General features: G+C 43.9%; 1 protein-coding gene across 9 annotated transcripts; it reads right to left on the reverse strand.

Annotated features, from left to right (window-relative positions):
* Positions 1-406: 406 nt before the first annotated feature.
* LOC106562576 (ceramide synthase 2) lies at positions 407-25,637 on the reverse strand. 9 transcript variants are annotated; one of them, XM_045708789.1, is made up of 12 exons: positions 25,009-25,637; positions 24,322-24,410; positions 19,294-19,467; positions 17,234-17,351; positions 15,420-15,538; positions 15,247-15,304; positions 14,663-14,713; positions 11,443-11,535; positions 10,784-10,912; positions 9,928-10,034; positions 8,740-8,893; positions 407-2,129 (listed from the first exon to the last, which is right to left on the reverse strand). In XM_045708789.1, the coding sequence occupies exons 3-12, from the start codon at positions 19,464-19,466 to the stop codon at positions 1,941-1,943; spliced, it is 1,191 nt and encodes a 396-aa protein (XP_045564745.1). In that variant the 5' UTR covers position 19,467; positions 24,322-24,410; positions 25,009-25,637; the 3' UTR covers positions 407-1,940. The 9 variants fall into 9 exon arrangements, with proteins under 9 accessions (XP_045564745.1, XP_045564748.1, XP_045564742.1 ...); XM_045708792.1 differs by having other exon boundaries at positions 24,889-25,637; XM_045708786.1 differs by having other exon boundaries at positions 24,729-25,637.
* Between the last annotated feature and the right edge of the window lie 526 nt (positions 25,638-26,163).

The following is a 26,163-nucleotide window of genomic DNA, read 5'->3' on the forward strand; positions in this document are numbered from 1 at the left end:
ACTATAGGGGATTGGGTACCCCCTGTATATAGCCTCATTATTGTTATTGTGTTACTTTTTTCACTTTAGTTTATTTAGTAAATATTTTCTTAACTGTTGGTTAAGGGCTTGTCAGTAAGCATTTCACGGTAAGGTCTACACCTGATGTATTCGGGAGGCATTTGGGACACATCCCATAGATGTCATCAGATAGCATGGCTTTTGAGAATCTCTCAGGATATTCCCTACAGAGCCATTCCCTACAGAATCTCTATAGTATACAGCTCAATTCCTGTTAACACAGTGCACCTACTTCAATATGATCTTAACACCTTAGAAATGTGTTGGGTTGTATAAATCTGATGAATAGGAAAGATTTGTTTTGGACCAGTAGAAAGATGTCACACACACACACACACACACACGGTGCTGGTCGAAGACAGGTTTATTGCAGTACATAAAACACACGACATTAGACAGTTATAGTTTCAAGGTCACGTGCACAAGTACAGTGAAATGCCTTTCTTTCGAGCTCTAGTTACAGTGGGATGTTCACTATAACATCCCAATCTTCACCTTTTAGAAACCTGTTTTACAGTGCTTCATTAAAACAGTGTAACATTGTTTCATTGTTACGTAAATGTTTCTTCAGCATTCTGAACGACATAGGATCTTTCCTCTGGCTCACACGTTCTCATAAATCATTAAAACAGGTGTAACATTGTCTCATTGTTACGTAAATGTTTATTCAGCATTCTGAACGACATAGGATTTTTCCTCTGGCTCACACGTTCTCTTGATGTAGTATTTAATCATATGATTAAATACTACATCAAATAAATGCACTTGTAAAATACAGACCATAGTTACTGTATGGGTCAATCAATTAGCCAAATATTGGCATGTTGTTTTTAAAAAATCTGAGGAAATGTACATAAAGTACTAAAAAGTGTTGATCGTATTCAATAAAAATGCTTGTGGCAAGAGATGAAAGGAAAGAGAGGACAGAGAGTAGGAGAGAGGGAGAAGGAGAGGGAGTAGGAGAGAAGGAGAGGGAGTAGGAGAGTAGGAGAGAGGGAGTAGGAGAGAGGGGGGAGAAGGAGAGAGGGAGTAGGAGAGCGGGAGTAGTTAATGAAGGAGAGAGGGAGTAGGAGTCAGGAAGTAGGAGAGAAGGAAAGAGGGAGTAGGAGAGAGAGAGTAAGAAAGAAAGAAAGACCATAAACCTCACTCTTTCATCCTCTCTGACAGGTACAGACAGACACAAACTCCCTACAACATGAATCATGGTGGGAAAAGTAGAAGTGGTGTGATTTAAGGTTTTGTAAGGGAATAGGAGAATGAGAAGGAGAGAGGGATGAGAAGGACTTGTAGAGACACAACCCCCCCCATAACTAACCCCCATAGCCAGCAGAGGTTGAAATAAAACATGTCGGCCGCTAGTGAATGAACGCAGCCCATAAACTATAAACCCTTGCCAGGCCTTGATGGATGAAGGGCTCAGGCGGAGCGTCCGTGTGGCACCGCTTTACGACATGCTTGCGCACCACCTTTCTGCAACAATACTGAACAGATTAAATATGACGATGAACAAAAACACAAGGGTTTTAGTGTTTTTTGGTTTTGGTTTTCTGGTCTTTGTCTCATTGCTGTCTGAGGAGGGTTCCATGTGAAACTGTGCCATCGTCAACATTGTTTTCCTTGAAGATGAGAGGAGTTTGGACGTAGAAGAAACTACAGGCCAAGAAAAACGGTCTCTTTCTGTGTGTGATGTATTTCTTTTTTTGCCAGGCTACACTCCAATTTCTAGAGTCATAAATCTTAATCTAAATGTTTGTCTGCTTGCTGTTGTTTTTCCATATGGGATGGAATCTGTTTTGTGTTGTTCCAGCTTCTCCTATGACCTTGATCCCACCACTCCCTGCCTCTGGTGCAGGGCTCCGCCAATCATGACGCGAGCTTGGTCAGTAGACGGTTTTTGATGGGCAGACGTTCTCCGAGAGAGATAAGTGTCTGAAGCAGCCGTTGTTGCCCTCCTTTGTGCCCAGTCCAGAACCGTTGGTGTAACAATAACTGCTCTCCTCTTTTTCCTCTTCAGTCAGACTGCTTTCTTCACCATCCTCCTCATCATCACTTCTTTCATCTCTGGTCATCTGGAGTAGAGAGAAAGAGACACAGAGACACAGAGACAGAGACAGAGAGAGAAAGACACAGAGAGAGAGAAAAAGACAGAGACATAGAGAGACAGAGAGACAGAGAGAGAGAAAAACAATGTACTCAGAACATACATGGAGATATAATGCCACTTTCTACCTCAGAGACCATCATCATCATCATCATCATCATCATCTCTAACACAGTAGTTCCCATAGTTCTCTCTCTAAAGTCATTATTTGTGATCCAAGAAAATAAAACCAGTGTCTCAAGCCAGTACTCTGTCAAAAAATAAATCAGCTGTGCCCAACCATTTGGGAATCGCTGCTCCTGCATCACATACAACACAGTTCTGTGTAGCCCAATATCACTCAGAACAAAACATTCACCTAAAAGTAGCATTGAAACCTGGGGCTGCATGTATTGAGCGTCTCAGAGCAGGAGTGCTGATCAAGGATGAGTTTAGCCTTTCAGATCACAATGAATAAGATTACATGGATAGCTGATCCTAGATCAACAGTCATACTCTGAGACGCTACATACATACAGCCCTGAGCTATTTCAACTAACGCTGAAACCCAATTGGCCGCCTTCGATCAATCAAAAACACCTGGAGTTTAATCCATGGTAGGTCAGGTCAGTCTTTCAAACTTACCATAATAGACTCTATTCTCTCTCCTTGAGCCGTCTGACCACTCTGAGCCACATTGTGTTTTCCAGAAATATAATTATGTTCGGCACAATGCTAAATCACCAATAATTAGGTCCCAATGGCAACCCACTGTTGCCTTGTGACCTCGTGGGGGTTGAGTAATTGCCCCTGGCACCTTAGCTGTTTTCTGCCATTGCCGTAGTTGACAGGGATCAAGCACCTTGCCAAGCCCAACACAATTGCGCACACACACACGCGCGCACACTGTTCTAACTGCTCAGTTACTAAGTCTACATGGACAGAACGAGAACAATGAAACAATGAAAAAAAGGAGCGTTGGGTTTTCGGCTAGATTCTAGACCACACTGACAGAGAACAGACACTGTAGTCAACTGACAGAGAACAGACGCTGTAGTCATCTGACAGAACAGACACTGTAGTCACCTGACAGAGAACAGACACTGTAGTCATCTGACAGAGAACAGACACTGTAGTCAACTGACAGAGAACATACACTGTAGTCATCAGACAGAGAACAGACACTGTAGTCATCAGACAGAGAACAGACGCTGTAGTCATCTGACAGAACAGACACTGTAGTCATCTGACAGAAAAGACACTGTAGTCAACTGACAGAGAACAGACACTGTAGTCATCAGACAGAGAACAGACACTGTAGTCACCTGACAGAGAACATACACTGTAGTCATCAGACAGAGAACAGACACTGTAGTCATCAGACAGAGAACAGACACTGTAGTCACCTGACAGAGAACAGACACTGTAGTCACCTGACAGAGAACATACACTGTAGTCACCTGACAGAGAACAGACACTGTAGTCATCAGACAGAGAACAGACACTGTAGTCACCTGACAGAGAACAGACACTGTAGTCACCTGACAGAGAACAGACACTGTAGTCATCAGACAGAGAACAGACACTGTAGTCATCAGACAGAGAACAGACACTGTAGTCATCAGACAGAGAACAGACACTGTAGTCACCTGACAGAGAACAGACACTGTAGTCATCTGACAGAGAACAGACACTGTAGTCAACTGACAGAGAACAGACACTGTAGTCATCTGACAGAGAACAGACACTGTAGTCATCTGACAGAGAACAGACACTGTAGTCATCAGACAGAGAACAGACACTGTAGTCATCAGACAGAGAACAGACACTGTAGTCATCTGACAGAGAACAGACACTGTAGTCATCTGACAGAGAACAGACACTGTAGTCATCTGACAGAGAACAGACACTGTAGTCATCTGACAGAGAACAGACACTGTAGTCACCTGACAGAGAACAGACACTGTAGTCACCTGACAGAGAACAGACACTGTAGTCATCTGACAGAGAACAGACACTGTAGTCATCAGACAGAGAACAGACACTGTAGTCATCAGACAGAGAACAGACACTGTAGTCATCTGACAGAGAACATACACTGTAGTCACCTGACAGAACAGACACTGTAGTCACCTGACAGAGAACAGACACTGTAGTCACCTGACAGAGAACAGACGCTGTAGTCACCTGACAGAACAGACACTGTAGTCACCTGACAGAGAACAGACACTGTAGTCACCTGACAGAGAACAGACACTGTAGTCACCTGACAGAGAACAGACACTGTAGTCACCTGACAGAGAACAGACACTGTAGTCACCTGACAGAACAGACACTGTAGTCACCTGACAGAACAGACACTGTAGTCAACTGACAGAGAACAGACACTGTAGTCAACTGACAGAACAGACACTGTAGTCACCTGACAGAGAACAGACACTGTAGTCACCTGACAGAGAACAGACACTGTAGTCACCTGACAGAGAACAGACACTGTAGTCACCTGACAGAGAACAGACACTGTAGTCACCTGACAGAACAGACACTGTAGTCATCAGACAGAACAGACACTGTAGTCAACTGACAGAAACAGACACTGTAGTCAACTGACAGAACAGACACTGTAGTCACCTGACAGAGAACAGACACTGTAGTCATCTGACAGAGAACAGACACTGTAGTCATCTGACAGAACAGACACTGTAGTCACCTGACAGAGAACGGACACTGTAGTCACCTGACAGAGAACAGACACTGTAGTCATCTGACAGAACAGACACTGTAGTCACCTGACAGATAACAGACACTGTAGTCACCTGACAGAGAACAGACACTGTAGTCACCTGACAGAACAGACACTGTAGTCATCTGACAGAGAACAGACACTGTAGTCATCAGACAGAGAACAGACACTGTAGTCATCTGACAGAGAACAGACACTGTAGTCAACTGACAGAGAACAGACACTGTAGTCACCTGACAGAGAACAGACACTGTAGTCACCTGACAGAGAACAGACACTGTAGTCACCTGACAGAGAACAGACACTGTAGTCATCTGACAGAGAACAGACACTGGTGTAGTCATCTGACAGAGAACAGACACTGTAGTCACCTGACAGAGAACAGACACTGTAGTCATCTGACAGAGAACAGACACTGGTGTAGTCATCTGACAGAGAACAGACACTGGTGTAGTCATCTGACAGAGAACAGACACTGGTGTAGTCATCTGACAGAGAACAGACACTGGTGTAGTCATCTGACAGAGAACAGACACTGGTGTAGTCATCTGACAGAGAACAGACACTGGTGGAGTCATCTGACAGAACAGACACTGTAGTCAACTGACAGAGAACAGACACTGGTGTAGTCATCTGACAGAGAACAGACACGGGTGGAGTCATCTGACAGAGAACAGACACTGGTGGAGTCAACTGACAGAGAACAGACACTGTAGTCATCTGACAGAGAACAGACACTGTAGTCACCTGACAGAGAACAGACGCTGTAGTCAACTGACAGAACAGACACTGTAGTCACCTGACAGAGAACAGACACTGTAGTCACCTGACAGAGAACAGACACTGTAGTCACCTGACAGAGAACAGACACTGTAGTCATCTGACAGAGAACAGACACTGTAGTCAACTGACAGAACAGACACTGTAGTCACCTGACAGAGAACAGACACTGTAGTCATCTGACAGAGAACAGACACTGTAGTCATCTGACAGAGAACAGACACTGTAGTCACCTGACAGAGAACAGACACTGTAGTCACCTGACAGAGAACAGACACTGTAGTCATCTGACAGAACAGACACTGTAGTCATCTGACAGAGAACAGACACTGTAGTCACCTGACAGAGAACAGACACTGTAGTCATCTGACAGAACAGACACTGTAGTCACCTGACAGATAACAGACACTGTAGTCACCTGACAGAGAACAGACACTGTAGTCACCTGACAGAGAACAGACACTGTAGTCACCTGACAGAACAGACACTGTAGTCATCTGACAGAGAACAGACAGTGTAGTCATCTGACAGAACAGACACTGTAGTCAACTGACAGAACAGACACTGTAGTCATCAGACAGAGAACAGACACTGTAGTCATCTGACAGAGAACAGACACTGTAGTCATCTGACAGAGAACAGACACTGTAGTCAACTGACAGAGAACAGACACTGTAGTCACCTGACAGAGAACAGACACTGTAGTCACCTGACAGAGAACAGACACTGGTGTAGTCATCTGACAGAGAACAGACACTGTAGTCATCTGACAGAGAACAGACACTGGTGTAGTCATCTGACAGAGAACAGACACTGGTGTAGTCATCTGACAGAGAACGGACACTGGTGTAGTCATCTGACAGAGAACAGACACTGGTGTAGTCATCTGACAGAGAACAGACACTGGTGTAGTCATCTGACAGAGAACAGACACTGGTGTAGTCATCTGACAGAGAACAGACACTGGTGTAGTCATCTGACAGAGAACAGACACTGGTGGAGTCATCTGACAGAACAGACACTGTAGTCAACTGACAGAGAACAGACACTGGTGTAGTCATCTGACAGAGAACAGACACTGGTGGAGTCATCTGACAGAGAACAGACACTGGTGGAGTCATCTGACAGAGAACAGACACTGGTGGAGTCATCTGACAGAACAGACACTGTAGTCAACTGACAGAGAACAGACACTGTAGTCATCTGACAGAGAACAGACACTGTAGTCACCTGACAGAGAACAGACACTGTAGTCACCTGACAGAGAACAGACACTGTAGTCAACTGACAGAGAACAGACGCTGTAGTCACCTGACAGAGAACAGACACTGTAGTCACCTGACAGAGAACAGACACTGTAGTCATCTGACAGAGAACAGACACTGTAGTCACCTGACAGAGAACAGACACTGGTGGAGTCATCTGACAGAGAACAGACACTGGTGGAGTCATCTGACAGAACAGACACTGTAGTCAACTGACAGAGAACAGACACTGTAGTCATCTGACAGAGAACAGACACTGTAGTCATCTGACAGAGAACAGACACTGGTGTAGTCATCTGACAGAGAACAGACACTGTAGTCACCTGACAGAGAACAGACACTGTAGTCACCTGACAGAGAACAGACACTGTAGTCACCTGACAGAGAACAGACACTGTAGTCACCTGACAGAGAACAGATACTGGTGTAGTTATCTGCACCACAGCACCAATCAGAAGCTACTGACTCATAACACCACATGGACGTCAATGCAGGAGGGCTGAGGTCTCTGTTACCCTCCACCCACATCAGACAGCACTGAGTTTCAAAGAGACCACCTGTTGGCTCTGCATGATCTAGTCAGGCCAGTCAAGCAGCTGTAGGCTGGGGCTCTATGTGTGTTTAGAGCAATGTTTCCCAGAGCTCTCCCATAGTAGGATCCACTTACATCTAACATTTTAGTCATTCAGTAACTTTAGTGCATTCATCTTCACATAGCTGGGTGAGACAACCACATCAAAATCAAATCACATTTTATTGGTTGAGTAAACATATTTTGCAGATGTTATTAAGGGTGTAGTGAAATGCTTATGTTCCTAGCTCCAACAGTGCAGTAATACCTAACAACACAAAACAATACATGCAAATCCCAAAAATAATTGAATCAAGAAATATTAGAATATAAATATATATGTACTGTAAAGGATGGTGTGTAGAGACAGTATGGACAGTATATGAATAGAAAAAGTGTGTGCAGCAGTAGTTATACTAGTACACCCGTTTCAGCTGGACAACCCCTCATCAACCTCTGGTCAACTCATCATCAACCTCTGGTCAACTCATCATCAACCTCTGGTCAACTCATCATCAACCTCTGGTCAACTCATCATCAACCTCTGGTCAACCCATCATCAACCTCTGGTCAACTCATCATCAACCTCTGGTCAACTCATCATCAACCTCTGGTCAACTCATCATCAACCTCTGGTCAACTCATCATCAAGTTGATATTCTGTCAGTTTGTACCATCACAGTCGTAGCAAGATCATGTTCTGTCAATAAAGTAGTTATCAAAGTCAGTGTTAGTAGGAAAATACTTTTAAATACTTGATTCATTTAAGGTACTATTTGAAGAGGTAGGGTTTCAGATGTTTTCAGAAGATAGCCAGGGACTCTGCTGTCCTAGCTTCAGGCGGAGGCTGGTTCCACCATTGGGGTGCCAGGAGAAAGAAGAGCATTGACTAGGCTGAGTGGTAGCTGACATCCCCCCCGTAGGTTATTCCACTTATTTGTCTCATACAAAAACCAGCAAACCTAATTCCAACTAATCAAGAACGTGATGATGAGTTGACCAGATGAAACAGGTATGCTAGTACTGGGTAGATCAGTGGAAGACCACCTGTTGATGGAAGTAGAATGGCTGGGGGTACTCGGAGAGCGGTTTGGGGACCACTGGTTTGAGTGTCAGACTGGAATGATTCAGGCCTGCTTTAAGTGGTGACGTTGTGACCACATGATGGCTGTCATAAAGGGAATGGATGAAGAATGGAAAAGAAAGAGTGAAATAAACCACTGCCAAAAAGATGACTCACTTTGCCAAAGAGGAACTTGTTGACCATGCGCAGGATGAGGTAGGCCCAGAAGATGTGCAGGAACAGGAGGACCACCAGCATGACGTTGAAGAAGTAGTAACCAAAGAACGGGGGGTACTGGAGTGTGGGGTACACCCACGTACAGTGGATCAGCCTGGAATGACAACCAATACACACAATGATGGTGATGATGATGGTAATGCATTTTATTTGCAAGATATTTTTTCACAAACCCGAAGTGCTAAAATATAGATTTATATGATACATACTACTAGATATGATAAGCTCTGTTAAACATTTAAACTTGTCCTGGGTGGTGTTCAGTGTGCAGGGAACGTGAGAAAACGACTTGAAGGAGAGGCGGTATAACCAGTAAGAATTCAATAAGATTATTTTTCCTATTCAAAAAATGTTTTTCTTTCCATGCCTACTAAACACAAGCCTTTGTGAAGGAAAATAACGGCTACGCTTTGCTTTATAGGGATTTTTCATTATTGAAATAAGTAGGTAAATACTATGTAACTATCTGTATAAAAATGATAGCTAAGAAATCTGGTATTCTGTCAATTTGTAAGTAATGTCCATGAGAGAAAGGGGACATTGTTCAGCTTTCCAGCTTTCGTGCTCATTCAATGCTGTCCAACGCAGGAAAGTTAACCAGTTGCGGAAACACTGGATCATATTCAATAGGCACCAGACTGAAACAGGAAGGGAAAACCTGAGCCTGACCAAAAAGAAACATTCGATTTTTGGTGGGGGGGCTGACTACAGAAAAAAAAAAATCTAGAATTAAAACATGTGGGGGGAAAAAAATCAAACGTTTGTTTTCGCTTTCAGTTGCATAACCTTTTTCTACGGTGTGCACTAATGAACACGACCCTGGTTTATTTTCTCTGCAGAGAACAGAACATGATGTTTTGTGCTTTTGCAAAGTTCAACGTCTCTTTGTTTGGCCTTTCAGAGTGAAATGAGATGGTTGATTGTTTCTCACAGGAGAGGTAGACAGAACATAATTCAATAAATATTGGCTTCTGTATCACTGAGCGCTCATGAGACAAAGACATTCCCCTGACAATTACTCCTCCTGTGTGCCTACTGGTGAACATACAATAGAGAGACACACACACACACACACACACACACACACGCGCACACGCGCACACAGCTAGGGTTCGTCAGTTGCCTTACCAGAATGGGAAGATGATCAGTCTGGTTACCATGAACACAATGGCAAACACCACAAAGAGACTGTTGCAGGTTGTCTCCCATTTGGCGTAGTTAAACAACTTGGCAGACTGGGGTAGGAGAGAGAAGAGAGAAAAACACAGTGAGTCTCCCCGCTACCAGAAACACACGACACAGCTCACTCTATGGGGGTGTTCTATATGCACCCATTTCTCTTCAGTGCACTACTTTTAACATGAGCCCTATGTTTACCAGGGGGCCATTTGGGACGTATCCGTTGCTCTGGATAAAAGTGTCTGCCACTCTTGGCCTCCCGAGTGGCTCAGTGGTCTAAGGCACGGCATCGCAGTGCTAGCTGTGCCACCAGAGATTTTGGGTTCGAGTCCAGGCTCTGTCGCAGCCGGCCGCAAACCGGGAGACCCATGTGGCGGCGCACAATTGGCCCAGCATCGTCCGGGTTAGGGAGGGTTTGGCCGGCAGGGATGTCCTTGTCTCATCGCGCACTAGCAACTCCTGTGGCGGGCCGGGCGCAGTGCACGCTGACACGGTGGCCAGGTGCACGGTGTTTCCTCCGACACATTGGTGCGGCTGGCTTCAGGGTGAAGTGGGCATTGTGTCAAGAAGCAGTGTGGCTTGGTTGGGTTGTGTTTCGGAGGATGCACGGCTCTCGACCTTCGCCACTCCAGAGTCCGTACGGGAGTTGCAGCGATGAGACAAGACTGTAACTACCAATTGGATACCACAAAATTGGGGAGAAAAAGGGGTAAAATAAATAAATAGAAAAACACACACAGAACACACCACACAGAACACACCACACACCACACACCACACAGAGACACTCCACATGGTAGCAGACCTCTAGCAGGACGTCGGAGGCATCGTGGATGAGCATCACCAGGGTTCCTATACGGATGTAGTTGACACACCAAGAGAAGGACAGCAGTGTCAGGGTGGCCAAATGGTGGATGATCTGTTCCTTAAAGTCCTAGAGGAGACAACACAACAAACATCTTCACCTGTTGTTTCTGTTGCTACTGTTGTTATTCTACTACGTGTCTTCAAAATCACTTGATAGTGTGACATGCATAACTAAGCAGGCAGATGGTCAATGTTAGGCATGTTGGAACAACTAATAAACGGCTAATAGTGTGTATCATATAGTGGAAATGATAATTAACTGTAATTGCTTCTGAGTAGCCAACTGCAATTTACTTTGATAAAAAATACTTTGTTGATTTCCTGATATGGTCATTTCTACATACTTTCTACTTTTCATCTCCATAAGACATTTAATGCTCTGGCCTGTCAGAGGTGGCAGGCAGGCCGCTATCTAATTAGGACTGCAGTAGGAAACTAATGTGAGAAAGCAGAGCTTCAGGACCTCTTGTTTTTCCATTTTATGAGAAGCAGCTAAACGGGTCAGAGAGTGGAAGATAATGCAGGTGTATGGGAAAGAAAGCAGAGCTTGAGAAAAGCCCATAGGGGCTGGCAGGGACTGGGATCCCCGACTCTCACCTTCCTCTTGACATCAAAGGTGACTCTGAAGAGAAGAGAACCATAGAAGCTCATCTCCAGGATGTAGTACCAGTACTGAGAATCCAGCATAGTCTATAGAGGGAGAGAGGGAGAGAGGGAGAGAGAGGGAGAGAGGGAGAGAGAGAGAGAGAGAGAGATAGATAATGAGATGTGTGTAGAGAGAGAGAGAGAGAGAGAGAGAGATAATGAGATGTGTGTAGAGAGAGGGAGAGAGAGAAACACCAGTAACAGGTAACATAATCTTACAGTGCCATGAATGAATCACAGTCCAACAGAACGGGCTCAAAACAAAGAGCTCTCCAAATCCCTTCTCCTTTGTCTGAGTGTTTGCGTCTGAAATGGCACCGTATTCCCTATATAGTGCAAATGCCTCTGTACAAAAGTAGTGCACTAAATAGGGAGCCATTTCGAACGGAGACAGTGTCTCTAGCTGGGGCAAAGAAATCAGGGGCTGTGTAGCCATCAAGCATCTTACAGTAGAGTGATGATTTAAGATCAGTTTTGACATTTAGATCACAATGAATAAGAGAACATGGACAGGGGACAACTGGTCCTAGATCAGCACTCCTACTTAGAGACCCCTGTTTCAAGGACAGCTTTTTCCATCTACGTAACATTGCAAAAATCTTAAACTTTCTGTCCAAAAATGATGCCAAAAAATGAATCTATGCTTTTGTCACTTCTAGATTAGACTACAGCAATGCTCTCCTTTCCAGCTACCCGGATAAAGCACTAAATAAACTTCAGTTAGTGCTAAACACGGCTGCTAGAATCTTGACTAGAACCAAAAAATTGCATCATATTACTCCAGTGCTAGCCTCTCTACACTGGCTTCCTGTTAAAGCAAGGGCTGATTTCAAGGATTTACTGCTAACCTACAAAGCATTACATGGGTTTGCTCCTACCTATCTTACCGATTTAGTCCTGCCGTACACACCTACACGTACGCTACGGTCACAAGACGCAGGCCTCCTTACTGTCCCTAGAATTTCTAAGCAAACAGCTGGAGGCAGGGCTTTCTCCTATAGAGCTTAATTTTTATGGAATGGTCGCCTATCCATGTGAGAGACGCAGACTCGGTCTCGACCTTTAAGTCTTTATTGAAGACTCATCTCTTCATTAGGTCCTATGATTGAGTGTAGTCTGGCCCAGGAGTGTGGAGGTGAACGGAAAGGCACTGCTGTCTCTGCCTGGGCGGTTCCCCTCTCTCCACTGGGATTCTCTGCCTCAAACCATTTTACGGGGGCTGAGTCACTGGCTTACTGGTGCTCTTCCACCTAGGAGGGGTGTGTCACTTGAGAGGGTTGAGTTTTTGACGTGATCTTCCTGTCCGGGTTGGTGCCCCCTTGGGTTGGTGCTGGGGGGAGACCTTCGTGGGCTATACTCTGCCTTTTCTCAGGGTAGTAAGTTGGTGGTTGAAGATATCCCTCTGGTGGTGTGGGGGCTGTGCTTTGGCAAAATGGGTGGGGTTATATCCTGCTTGGTTGGCCCTGTCCGGAGGTATAGTCGGATGGGCCCACAGTGTCTCCCAACCCCTCCTGTCTCAGCCGCCTGTAATTATGCTGCAATAGTTTATGTGTCGGGTGGCTAGGGTCAGTTGGTTATATCTGGAGTATTTCTCCTGTCTTATCCGGTGTCCTATGTAAATTTAAGTATGCTCCCTCTAATTCTTCCTAGGTTACTGCCTTTCTAGGCAGTTTTTCCTGGCCACCGTGATTCAACATCTGCATTGCTTGCTGTTTGGGGCTTTAGGTTGGGTTTCTGTATAGCACTTGTGACATCGGCTGACGTAAAAAGGGCTTTATAAATACATTTGATTGATTGAATTTGATTGATATATACCCCAGAGCTACATGGTGTTTTATACTACGCTACACCTGGTTTTTACTTAGCAACTACATGGTTAAAATTGCAATTGCGTAATAATTAGTCTATCTAATACCACTTTTTATTTTGGGGATTCATCAAAATGAGCCCTACTAAGTAGGCCAACAAGTTGGATACCAAGTAGTTACCAACTGTGTTGAATTCTTTGTTGCAAATACGATCACATAAAACACATCCAAAATCTCTCTACAAACTATGCCTTCATCCCAAATGGCACTCTAGTCCTGATATAGTGCACTACGTTTGACCAGGGCCAATTGGAGGTGCCATCTGGGACGTGACCTGTATATACTTAGACCTGCTTTAAACACCAAGCAACATTGTTAGGTGTGGAGCCTGGTCAAACATAATCCTAGCCTCGCCGTTCCAGTTTGGGTGACATCATCATTCCTTTGATTAGGACTTGGCACCCAGTAAAGACTGAACAGCAATCTAAGCCATACACACATTCCCCCACTTGTTAAAAATAAATACAAAAATAGTCTCACTACTAAATATGGACCTGTGTATGTGTATTTTGGACCTGAGAATAAGTATTATCAACAAGCTTTATGCTTTATGTGTGAGCAAACTCGTAAATCTGGACATGGTTTGAAAATGTTAGCCAAGTTGCGGCTGTTCAAGTATGATATGTTGTTGTTCTTCCTGGTTGGTTATACTAGTGTGGAGACACGTGAGAAGAGTCTTCAAAATCACCCTGGTAAATGACCAGTAGTGCTGAGCGATTAACCGAAAACATTTAACAACTAATTGACCAACGTCAGTTCAATTATTCAAATTTTTTCTGTGAGCTCAATGCGCAGTTTCTCTAGAGAGAAATCAGATCAAGCCTGAACTGTGCGATGTAGTAGGGAGTTGAAGTTTCCAACCCACTAATGTTCTATATGCCTACTTGTCCGGTCGGTGTGGGCAGAGATCTGTATATAACGACGAGATGATCATGTCTCCGTCACAACAATGGGAGTCGTTGTCCCAAAGGCGGGAAGGCAGGCGACAAGCTTAGGTCCAAAATAAGCCCCAAAAATATTTTATTAAAGTAAAGTAATGTGAATAATAAGCAGTAATGGGCGGTCACTACCATCACGGCACTGTTATTCACTGTTTTATTCTGTGTTGTTTCAGCATTCAATCCACATAATGCATACAGAAACCAAAAATCCTGATCATTTGATTAATAATCGAACTGACCTCAAAAAGCACTAATCGCTCAGTACAAGGCCTAATGACTAGAACACACACACACACACACACACACACACACACACACACGTGTCCATACTCACACACACTATTCACACACATACATACACACCTGTTTTGGAAATCCATTCCACACTTCCCGCGTATCATAAAACCATTCTTTCTGAAATACAAAACAAAAGGAGAAACATGCAGTGAAATCTTTAAAGAACATTACAGGACAATCTCATCATGATGCTTTCAATTTCAACTGGCATTGCCCTCGAGGCCTTCAGACACTTGCTGAAGCCATCACCGTCAAATTCCCATAGAGCTTACCGCTCTGTCCTCTCCTCCCCTCTTCCCCTCATCCACCTCTCCCCTCCTTCACTTCAGGGCAGAAGGACTGAAAAGAAGTTCAGCTCAGCTCAGATAATATTTTTATCCAGCAATTGAGTCTTCCATTTTGACCTCCTCCCTGCTTTTACCCGGGACAACCAGTTAAAGTTCTACTTTGAGGATGTTAATTTGATGTGTATAACATATCATAAAGTGTTAGGAATTTGTAGCCGGTGTGTGTTTTGGTGGTTCTGAATGTAACAGAGTTAAGATACAGTAACCTCACTCCACATCTTGAGATCTCTCCACACGCGCTGAATTGCTATCTTGTAAACACTTGTGTTTGTGAAGCAGAGGATCACTAGAGTCACTACTCACATCATACAGGGACACAACTCCTCCAATTAACGCCAACAGATAGAACACAAACCTCCAACTGCAAGACAGAGACAGACAAGGGACACTAATATAAGAAGAAGAAGAATAACACTACTGAGTGAAAGGTGAAAATGTGGAATAAGCATACTCTCACACACAGCACACCGTTTTACCTCGCCTCTCTGAACTTCTTCACTACTCCGGGACGATCCTGGTTTCTTCTCTTTCTGAACCAGCGCTCCACCTGCCTAACGCACCAGCCGCTCTTCTTAGAGAGACCATCTATACCTGCCTGGGACACACACACACACACACACACACGAGTTCAGAACCAAGTGTGTTTGATTAGTGCCAGCTGCCAGCTAAACAGAGGACTACTAACCCCTATGCTAAGTTGACTTCAATAAATTGGGGTAAATCAGATGTCACCAAATTCGCTTTAGTAGGGCAAATGTGTCCCCACTAGCTGGCTACTTGTTTCATTACGCTGCCTACTTGTTTCATTACGCTGGCTACTTGTTTCATTACGCTGGCTACTTGTTTCATTACGCTGGCTACTTGTTTCATTACGCTGGCAACATGTTTCATTACGCTGGCTACTTGTTTCATTACGCTGCCTACTTGTTTCATTACGCTGGCTACTTGTTTCATTACGCTGGCTACTTGTTTCATTATGCTGGCTACTTGTTTCATAACGCTGGCTACTTGTTTCATTAAGCTGGCTACTTGTTTCATTAAGCTGGCTACTTGTTTCATTACGCTGGCTACTTGTTCCATTACGCTGGCTACTTGTTTCATTACGCTGGCTACTTGTTTCATCAAGCTGGCTACTTGTTTCATTAAGCTGGCTACTTGTTTCATTACGCTGGCTACTTGTTTCATTACGCTGGCTACTTGTTTCATCAAGCTGGCTACTTGTTTCATTAAGCTGGCTACTTGTTTCATTACGCTGGCTACTTGTTTCATTACGCTGGCTACTTGAGATTTCGGTAAGACACTGGACCATGAGTGCTGTGTAGCAGCCATCAGCAGACAGTTATTAGCAGATAGAGGAGCTGATAATCTCTCCCTGGAGATCGTCTCCATTCAGCAAAACAACCATCAGGATATTTAGATCTGAGAGAGAGGTCTCGTGGTGTGAGGTTTCACTAATCCCTTCAAAGACTGTCGAGACCGTCTGACGATATACACACATCAGGAGGCTCACACACACACGCACACACACACACACCTCATGTGGAGAGATGGGTAAAGGGCGAAAGTCATGTGGATAAACATTAACATCCCTCATGACCACATGGTGAGTCATGGACTAAAACATTTGGCCTGGAGCATAGCATCTGCATTAAAGGTTGGTTAGCTGGACATTTGGGTGATGTACACGATCACAGGTCTGAACAGGAGATAAACTGTATGATAGTACCCCTGTCTGAGCCAGAATGGCCCATAGGGCTGGAGCCCATCTCCTATACCTGTAGCCTGAGGCAGCTGGACAAGTACACCCCCTGGACAGGTGCTTTAACTTGAATCCAACCAAATTTACTTGAATTTCTATCGCAGGGCCATATGCTACAATCCAGCTCCTTAATGCTGACTCCCTAGCAGAGCAGTGTCAGGAAATATTTGTCGTCTTTGGTATGACTAGACCAGGGATCAAACCCCCAACCTTCCAATCTCAGGGCTGACACTCTAACCACAAGGCCACTGAGTTGGTCAGAGCATCAGCATCCTCCAACCAGGATTTCATGAGTGACAGATTGGTCAAACCCTGCCATCTGGCACCCTGCCTGAGTGCCAGATGGGCAGGGTTTGACCAGAGTGCCAGATGGGCAGGGTTTGACCAGAGTGCCAGATGGGCAGGGTTTGTACTATTCAGGCTATTAGAATGTCTATGATCTCATAGTGCAATGACGTTTGATATTGACACTAATATTTAGGTCTATATGTAAAAGGTGTAAGTGTGATTTCTAATATGTAGGGTTAATACCTGGCCAGGGTTTCTGGAGTGAGAGAGATAGTAGAGTTCGAGGATGGGGTTGTCTGCTACTCTCAGTCTGGCCTTCTCCTGGATCCCCACTGAGGCTGCTAGAGGCGTGGCTATCAACCTGGGGGACAACATACAGATGCAGTCAAATATATTGGACTACAATGGGCAGAATGTTCAGATTTTTTAATTTTCAAAACTGGTGGAATTTTTACCTTGTAGGCACATGCAAGTTACCACAGGTGAGATTAACTACACAGCAAACACGAATCATTGCCTCCAACTAAATTAACTTGAATAAAGACACGCACGCACGCACGCACGCACGCACAAACACAGTAGAAAAGCAGGTTAAATTGTAACTTAACATCTACTTCCCTGTAGCAACCTATAAAAGGGGCTTTTTTTTGTTCAGCAAGCTCTCCTTTCAAACTGGTATCTGATGAGTAGGAATTCTATGATGTAGGGAGACAGTGAGGTAGAGGTTTGAACTAAAGGTTTGATCTAAACATGGTTTAGTAGTATATAAACAGCACAGAGTATGAGCCGGTTCTCTGGACACAGCACAGTCCTGGACTAGAAACCATTTCAATGGAAAATCTCCATTGAACAAAATATAATATTATACAGTGCTGTGAAAAGGTATTTGCCCCCTTTCTAATTTTCTCTACTTTCACATATTGTTTACACTGAATGTTACCAGATATTCAACCAAATCTTAAAATTAGATAAAGGAACCTGAGTGAACAAATAACACAACAATTACATACTTATTTCATAAACAAAGTTATGCAACACCCAATGCCCCTGTGTGAAAAAGTAATGCCCCCTTAGACTCAATAAGTGGTTGTGCCACCTTTAGCTGCAATGTGTGGCAGGTAGCCCCTAGTGGTTAGAGCATTGGGCCAGCAACTTAAAGGCTGCTGAGTCGAATCCCCAAGCCGAAAATACTCTGTCAACGTGCCCTTGAGCAAGGCACTCAAACCTAATTGACCCATGACGCCCAAAATGTTATACTTTTGACTCATCTGTCCATAGAACATTCTTCCAAGAGTCTTGATGATCATCCAGGTGTTTCCAGGTGCTTTTTGGCAAACTAGTCAACTTTTTAGACGACTTGGTTCCCATTATGTCTGGAGAAAAGCAAACACTGCATTCCACAGTAAGAACTTCATACCAACACTCAAGCATGGTGGTGGTAGTGTGATGGTTTGGGGATGCTTTGCTGCTACAGGAGTCAGGACCTGGACGACTTGCCTTAATAAAAGGAGCCATGAATATTGCTCTGTATCACAGAATTCTACAGGAGAATGTCAGGCCATCCGTCTGTGAGCTGAAACTGAGCTGAGTCATGCTGTAAGACAGTGATCCAAAACACAGCATCAAGTTTACATGAAAATGGCTAAAAAGCAACACATTTGAATTTTTGGAATGGCCTGGCCAAAGTCCAGACCTAATCCCAATTGAGATGTTGTGGCAGGACTTGAAACGAGCAGTTCATGCTTGAAAACCCACAAATGTCGCTGAGTTAAAGCAGTCCTGCATGCAAGAGTGGGACAAAATTCCTCCACAACAATGTGAGAGACTGATCAACAACTACAGGAAGTGTTTGCTTGCGGTCATTACAGCTAAAGGAGGCACAACCAGTTATTGAGTGTAAGGGGGCAATTACTTTTCACACAGGAGAATTGGGTGTTGGATAACTTTGTTAATTAAATAAATAAAACAAGAATCCATTTTTTTGTGTTATTTGTAAACTCAGGTTGCCTTTATCTAATACTAGGTTTAGGTTGAAGATCTGATAACATTCAGTATCAAAAATCAGGCAAATACCTTTTCACTGCACTGTACATGCTATTTAGCAGACTTTTATCCAAAGCCACATACAGTCAAGTGTGCATACATTTTAGGTATGGGTGGTCCCGGGAATCAAACCATCAATCCTGGCAATGCAAGCGCCATGCTCTGCTAACTGAGCCATACAGGACTACAGGAGAACATGTTTCTTAGTCAAGACTTAATCTTTGTCTGGGAAACTGCCCCTATATGTTCAGCAAGCTCACCTTTCGAACAGGTATCTGACCAGTAGGAAGGCTATGGCGCAAGGCAACGTCACATAGAGGTCAGAGGCTTTGGCGTAGACACGCCCATCTCGGTCCTCTAGGTCCGCCCAGGTCAGGTTGACTGGCAGCCAGAAGCGGTCCCACCAGATCCACTCGTATAGGGTGTCAATCATCCTGACAACATAGGGGTGGAAGAGGAGGGTTATGTTAGAAAACACATGTCAATAGGTATCACGTTACCGAACAGAGGAGGCTGGTGAGGAGAGGACGGCTCATAGTAATGGCTAAAATGGTGTGAATGGAATGCTTACAAAAACATGCAACAAGTGTTTGATACCATTCCATTTATTCCGTTCCAGCCGTACTAAGCTCTCGTCTTCCGATTTAACGTGCCACCAGCCACCACTGTTATCAAGTGAGGCCTGAGGAAGACCTAAAGTAAAGTGGAAACGATGTCGCTAATTAACCACATGGGAACAAGATTGCAGTGTGCAGAGTCTCTTTCAATCATTTGCTGAATAGATGTTTTTATATCCAGACATTGTACCATCTAAACCGCTGTGAAATATATTTAACAACCAAAAAACATCGTATTTTCAGCAGTTTGAACCTGGTGTACGAAACGCTAAGTTAAAAAAACGCAAAAAGGAAACTTCGAGAGGGGAAGCATAGAAATAGTGCACATGGAATTGCTTCAATGACAGATCTATAACTCCCATTTATATCTGAATTGTGTCAGGTTGCGCACAAAGCGATGCAGCTTTAACCATGTTTTGAAGCAATGCAGTTTGTTTACAAGTACACTGTTAACAAACAACAGAGTAAAACAAACAAGCTAATATGTTGGGTTCTGATGGGGTTAGGCAATTGAACTAAGCTGATTAGGCATTTATAAAAGTTATATTCTTCAAGAAACAATGTGTATATACCGTTAATTTATAAGTCCAAAAATAGAAGTATCAAATCGCAGATTGACCCTTAAAGATGGAATCCGCAGTAGAGGAAACAGAGTCACTGTCCGCCCCATGGCCGCTGTTATTGTTTGTTTTGTCAACGAAGGTGAGTGTCGCAAAGTAAAATTGCAGTACACTATTCTGCTGTTCTATTACGTGTGCAATGATGTCCAAGAGAAAAACAAATGTTGGTATGTGTTCTAATCTGGCAAACTGACATGGCAGTTGAACCAATAAGGATTCCAGTTAAGGGGTTGAACTTAGAATTGGGTAAAGTAGCAACTTAATTTGCATGTACTTTATTTATTAACCAGGAATTGATAATGATATATTGCTCATAAATCACAGGTTCCGGATTTCAAGAGTGCATTCATTCACCATCAGTCAGATTTGATACCATTTTACAACATGAACTCATAAACTCATTGGACACCAGTGCTATAGGTTGTGTAGATAGTGTGGGTGTGTATAACCTAGGTCACTCCAGTCAAGTGCACATGCAGTTCTTTATTTCCAATTCAAATATTGACACAACAGCCTTCGCCTCTTTCTCAAGATGCTTCCCCACACCTAGTCCAACACACACACGTCAGCAGAGAAAACATCACTGGCTGCGGTAGACAATGAAATCCAGGGCTGCAGTCTAACAACATATATCCCAGTAAATCACGGACTACAAAAAACTTTGTCGTTTTTTCTAAACCAAGGTCAATGCTGAAACGGATCACAACCCCTAGTGGTCAAGTCATGGTTAAATAGTTATGGAGTTCTTCGAATCCCAGATGGCAGTGAGTTGACATACAGCAGGGTTCCCCCAATGGGTGGTTTTATTAGGCCCCCAAAGTTTTCAGCCCAATTATTTATTTATTGTTGGACATAAGACTGTAAAAACACCTGGAAATCAGCTCCAAGTGATTTTAATTTTGCAAATCTGTTCCCAAGTATTCCCACGCATAGTAGAGAGACGTGGCGTATACAAATGTAAGCAAGGATTGAAATGACTATGTCTTAGTCAAATATTATATCTGTTTGGGCTTCTTGCGGTCAATTTGCAGTCTACACCCCGACCATCCACTCAAGAAAGAAATCGTCTCTAGGCTGAATCTAGTTGATGATCCCTAACAGACAGACTGATTAATGTGAAGGGAAAACAAACTACTACTGAATATCAATATCAATAGGGGGCCTCTATGGCCCTGGGCAGGTTCTGATGACACACACACACACACACACACACACACACACACCCCTAAACGAGCGCAGATTATTTATTCTTCTTGTCATTTAGTCTTTCACACAGATGTGTGTGTGTGTGTGTGTGACGTGCTCTCGTTTGTGTGTGAGACTCGTTGCCCCCATGGGGACCATTTTGATGACATCACTGCTGATGTCAGCACATCCCGGGGCTCTCTGCAGTGTTCTGTATAGTCAGTGTGTAACTCAGCACATTTCACTGCCCTGCAAAAACATAACAACAACGCCACATCACAATGACTTTGCGGAGACAATGGAACCACCAACCAAACACATCTACAGGTTGAAATGGAACAACAAAACAACCTTTTAACCACAGAAATGGAATACTAGTTAAATTGCTGTGGTCTGATGGGCAACGTCCTTTCTAGTAAATCTATGTCTACGTGTTTAACCTTATCTTGCACTGATTACACATCTGTGACGCAATTGCATTATGATTCAAAGATAATATCATGGCGCCAAGCGTATTACATACTGGCGCTACCTAGCCTGGGCACCTGTATGTTTCTTTGTTTTACAACATCAGATACAAACTACCTATCAAACACCTGTCTATCAAGTACCTTTCTATCAACACCTAAACAGCAATAAGTCCAACTGAGCTGTGTTAGTATGCCACAGAGAACATTCTGGAATGGCAGTGTACAATATGTATTGTGTATGTTGCCGTATGAGACGAGTTCAATGTGTTTGACATTGGTAATATTCAATGTACAGTATTATTATGTTGAGGGTGTAATGTACAGTATGTATTATGTTGAGGGTGTAATGTACAGTGGGGTGTAATGTACAGTATGTATTATGTTGAGGGTGTAATGTACAGTATGTATTATGTTGAGGGTGTAATGTACAGTGGGGTGTAATGTACAGTATGTATTATGTTGAGGGTGTAATGTACAGTATGTATTATGTTGAGGGTGTAATGTACAGTATGTATTATGTTGAGGGTGTAATGTACAGTGGGGTGTAATGTACAGTATGTATTATGTTGAGGGTGTAATGTACAGTGGGGTGTAATGTACAGTATGTATTATGTTGAGGGTGTAATGTACAGTGGGGTGTAATGTACAGTGGGGTGTAATGTACAGTATGTATTATGTTGAGGGTGTAATGTACAGTGGGGTGTAATGTACAGTATGTATTATGTTGAGGGTGTAATGTACAGTATGTATTATGTTGAGGGTGTAATGTACAGTGGGGTGTAATGTACAGTATGTATTATGTTGAGGGTGTAATGTACAGTATGTATTATGTTGAGGGTGTAATGTACAGTGGGGTGTAATGTACAGTATGTATTATGTTGAGGGTGTAATGTACAGTATGTATTATGTTGAGGGTGTAATGTACAGTGGGGTGTAATGTACAGTATGTATTATGTTGAGGGTGTAATGTACAGTGTTTATCATGTATACAGCAGTACTGTGTGTCTAAGACCATTTTCACCTGGGGAACATTACAGTTTCTCCTATACTAGCAGCCATGCTAGACACACTAGTCACGTTGGACTGGTCCATAGAGCGATGAGCAGTGTGTATTAGCGGTGTACTGCCAGAACACAGCCGATAAGGAAGGCCTTTTGTATTGTTAGCGTTCTGATGTTGAAGATCATCTGGGGATTCAGACATTCAGTCAATGAAGAACATGACAAAGCACACTCTGTCTGCATATTGTAAGGGGATGTTTCCTTCTCTTTCTCCTCTCCCTCCCTGGTCTCGCTCTGTTTCTTTCTCTCTCTCCCTCTGATATGTGTCCATCTCTTATTCTCCTCTCTCTCTCTCTCTCTCTCTCTCTCTCTCTCTCTCTCTCTCTCTCTCTCTCTCTCTCTCTCTCTCTCTCTCTCTCTCTCTCTCTCTCTCTCTCTCTCCGCTCTCTCTCTCTCTCTCTCTCCCTCTCTCTCTCTCTCTCTCTCTCTCTCTCTCTCTCCGCTCTCTCTCTCACTCTCTCTCCATCCCACATACAGGGGCACAGGGTTCAACTGTACTGGTATCATACTTTTTCATCAACTTTCTCAGGCACGAAAAACGTTTTTCAGTAGGGAAGCATACCAGAACTAGGGAGTGATTTCTTATCTTTGACGTGCATGATGAGATAAAATACATACATCACGCAAAAGAGGTTTGCAGAATATGACTTAGTGGGAAAGACGTTATACGTGAATACAGAGACATGATTAAGACAGAACCTAGAACAGACTGTATGCTCAACTCACATAGTATTTTAATGATTGAAAAACAATGGCTCCAATGTATCAAAGATGATCTTTACATTTTAACCCTGAAAATGACTGTTCGGTCCAAAACTTACAACTAAGTGCAGAATAGGAGGCCAAAAGGTGAAAGGGAGGATAAATAGAGTGTTTTCCTCATTCACACACACACACACACACACACACCACTAGATATCCCAAAGAACTGTGACAGGCACTGTTAACTGTAAAGCAATCCGTTTCCATGAGTACATGCTCTCCAAACACAAACATATTTAGAGTACAGTAAACCCAGTCAAGATTTATCTTAAAACTCTGATTACATTTGGAGATATTTTTTTATAGTTCCATTTAAACCAAAATGGTAATTACTCGTCACTGGTTAAATGCTGATGACTTCACGTGGGCTATCCAGCTAAAGTGCCAGAGATCCTTCATAGTTTGAGTTTAGTTACAAAACTATAAATCAATCAACCTCGAGAGCGTTCAGAAAAGCCTTAGGTGGAGGATCTCTATACACTCACTGACCTACTAAGAAAACAGAGGGTCTATTCAGTCCAATCCTAACATGTAAGATAGAGCTTAGCTCCTCTAACAAGGGGACATGCTCACCTGAAGAGACGATTCCACGTCAACCTCACTCATACAACTCCCACCGGTTGCTTCGGACAGACTCGAGTTGAAACCCGCTCCTCCGTTAACTAGAGCAGGTGTAAAACAAAAGAAAATCAGCGATAGCTATTTACATCCCAGGTAGAAGAGCCCAGACAACACTACTACAGCACATTCCCTGAAACCATCCAATGAATCCAAGGTCATAGGGAAACAGAATATACCACTCAGCTTCCCACCGTTCCACCCTCAATATGCAAACCAGGTAACGTAGGTCCTGTCCTCACCCTCAATATGCAAACCAGGTAAGGTAGGTCCTGTCCTCACCCTCAATATGCAAACCAGGTAAGGTAGGTCCTGTCCTCACCCTCAATATGCAAACCAGGTAATGTAGGTCCTGTCCTCACCCTCAGTAGGGAAACCAGGTAAGGTAGGTCCTGTCCTCACCCTCAGTAGGGAAACCAGGTAATGTAGGTCCTGTCCTCACCCTCAATATGCAAACCAGGTAAGGTAGGTCCTGTCCTCACCCTCAATATGCAAACCAGGTAATGTAGGTCCTGTCCTCACCCTCAGTAGGGAAACCAGGTAAGGTAGGTCCTGTCCTCACCCTCAGTAGGGAAACCAGGTAAGGTAGGTCATGTCCTCACCCTCAGTAGGGAAACCAGGTAAGGTAGGTCCTGTCCTCACCCTCAGTAGGGAAACCAGGTAATGTTGGTCCTGTCCTCACCCTCAGTAGGGAAACCAGGTAAGGTAGGTCCTGTCCTCACCCTCAGTAGGGAAACCAGGTAAGGTAGGTCCTGTCCTCACCCTCAGTAGGGAAACCAGGTAAGGTAGGTCCTGTCCTCACCCTCAGTAGGGAAACCAGGTAATGTTGGTCCTGTCCTCACCCTCAGTAGGGAAACCAGGTAAGGTAGGTCCTGTCCTCACCCTCAGTAGGGAAACCAGGTAAGGTAGGTCCTGTCCTCACCCTCAGTAGGGAAACCAGGTAAGGTAGGTCCTGTCCTCACCCTCAGTAGGGAAACCAGGTAATGTTGGTCCTGTCCTCACCCTCAGTAGGGAAACCAGGTAATGTAGGTCCTGTCCTCACCCTCAGTAGGGAAACCAGGTAAGGTAGGTCCTGTCCTCACTAGAGCTGTTGATGTAATGTTGACTGTGGGAAACCAACAGGCGTGACAGTCCCTCCATTCAGTAGGCAGACTCTCTCCCTCGCTACCTCTCCCTGTCTTTGTTTGACATTCTTTAAAGGGTCACACCCAGCTCAGGCACAATTGGACAGGAGTTTTTTCCTACCCCTCCAGGTACGTTGTCGTAGAGGGACGATAATGGAAGTGTCACGACGCAACACACACACACACACACACAGAGAGAGATAGAGTGAGAGGCACACACACGAACAGCCCCCACTACCTGCAGCCATTGGTGCCCTCAGGTGATAATCTGTGGCTTGTTTGCATTGTTCTCCAGATAACACAGACAGGAGCTACTCCTCTACACAATAGTCCCTCTAGTAAAACATAGAACGAGGTGAAAACAGGAGTAAGGAGAGGATCAGCAGAGACAGGTGGGAAAAATAGTGCTGTTTAAGTGACGTTTGGATGGACTGAAGGGAGGAAGCCAAAAGGAAATATACATAGTTGAAAGAGGTGTGTGTTTACTTACAATGGTCATGCAAACAGGACATGAAATGTAGTTGGAAATAAAAGGAAGTGGTTATCATAACCATCCCTTCATAAACAATCATCCAACCACAAGGTCCCCAAAAAGAGCATCCATTCACAAATAGGAAATGTATATGTATTAAAATATACATTTAAGAAATCTAGAAGCCGCTGTTGAAGGATT

Source organism: Salmo salar, chromosome ssa26 (genome assembly GCF_905237065.1).
Source record: "Salmo salar chromosome ssa26, Ssal_v3.1, whole genome shotgun sequence".
In the NCBI taxonomy this organism is placed as follows: domain Eukaryota; kingdom Metazoa; phylum Chordata; class Actinopteri; order Salmoniformes; family Salmonidae; genus Salmo; species Salmo salar.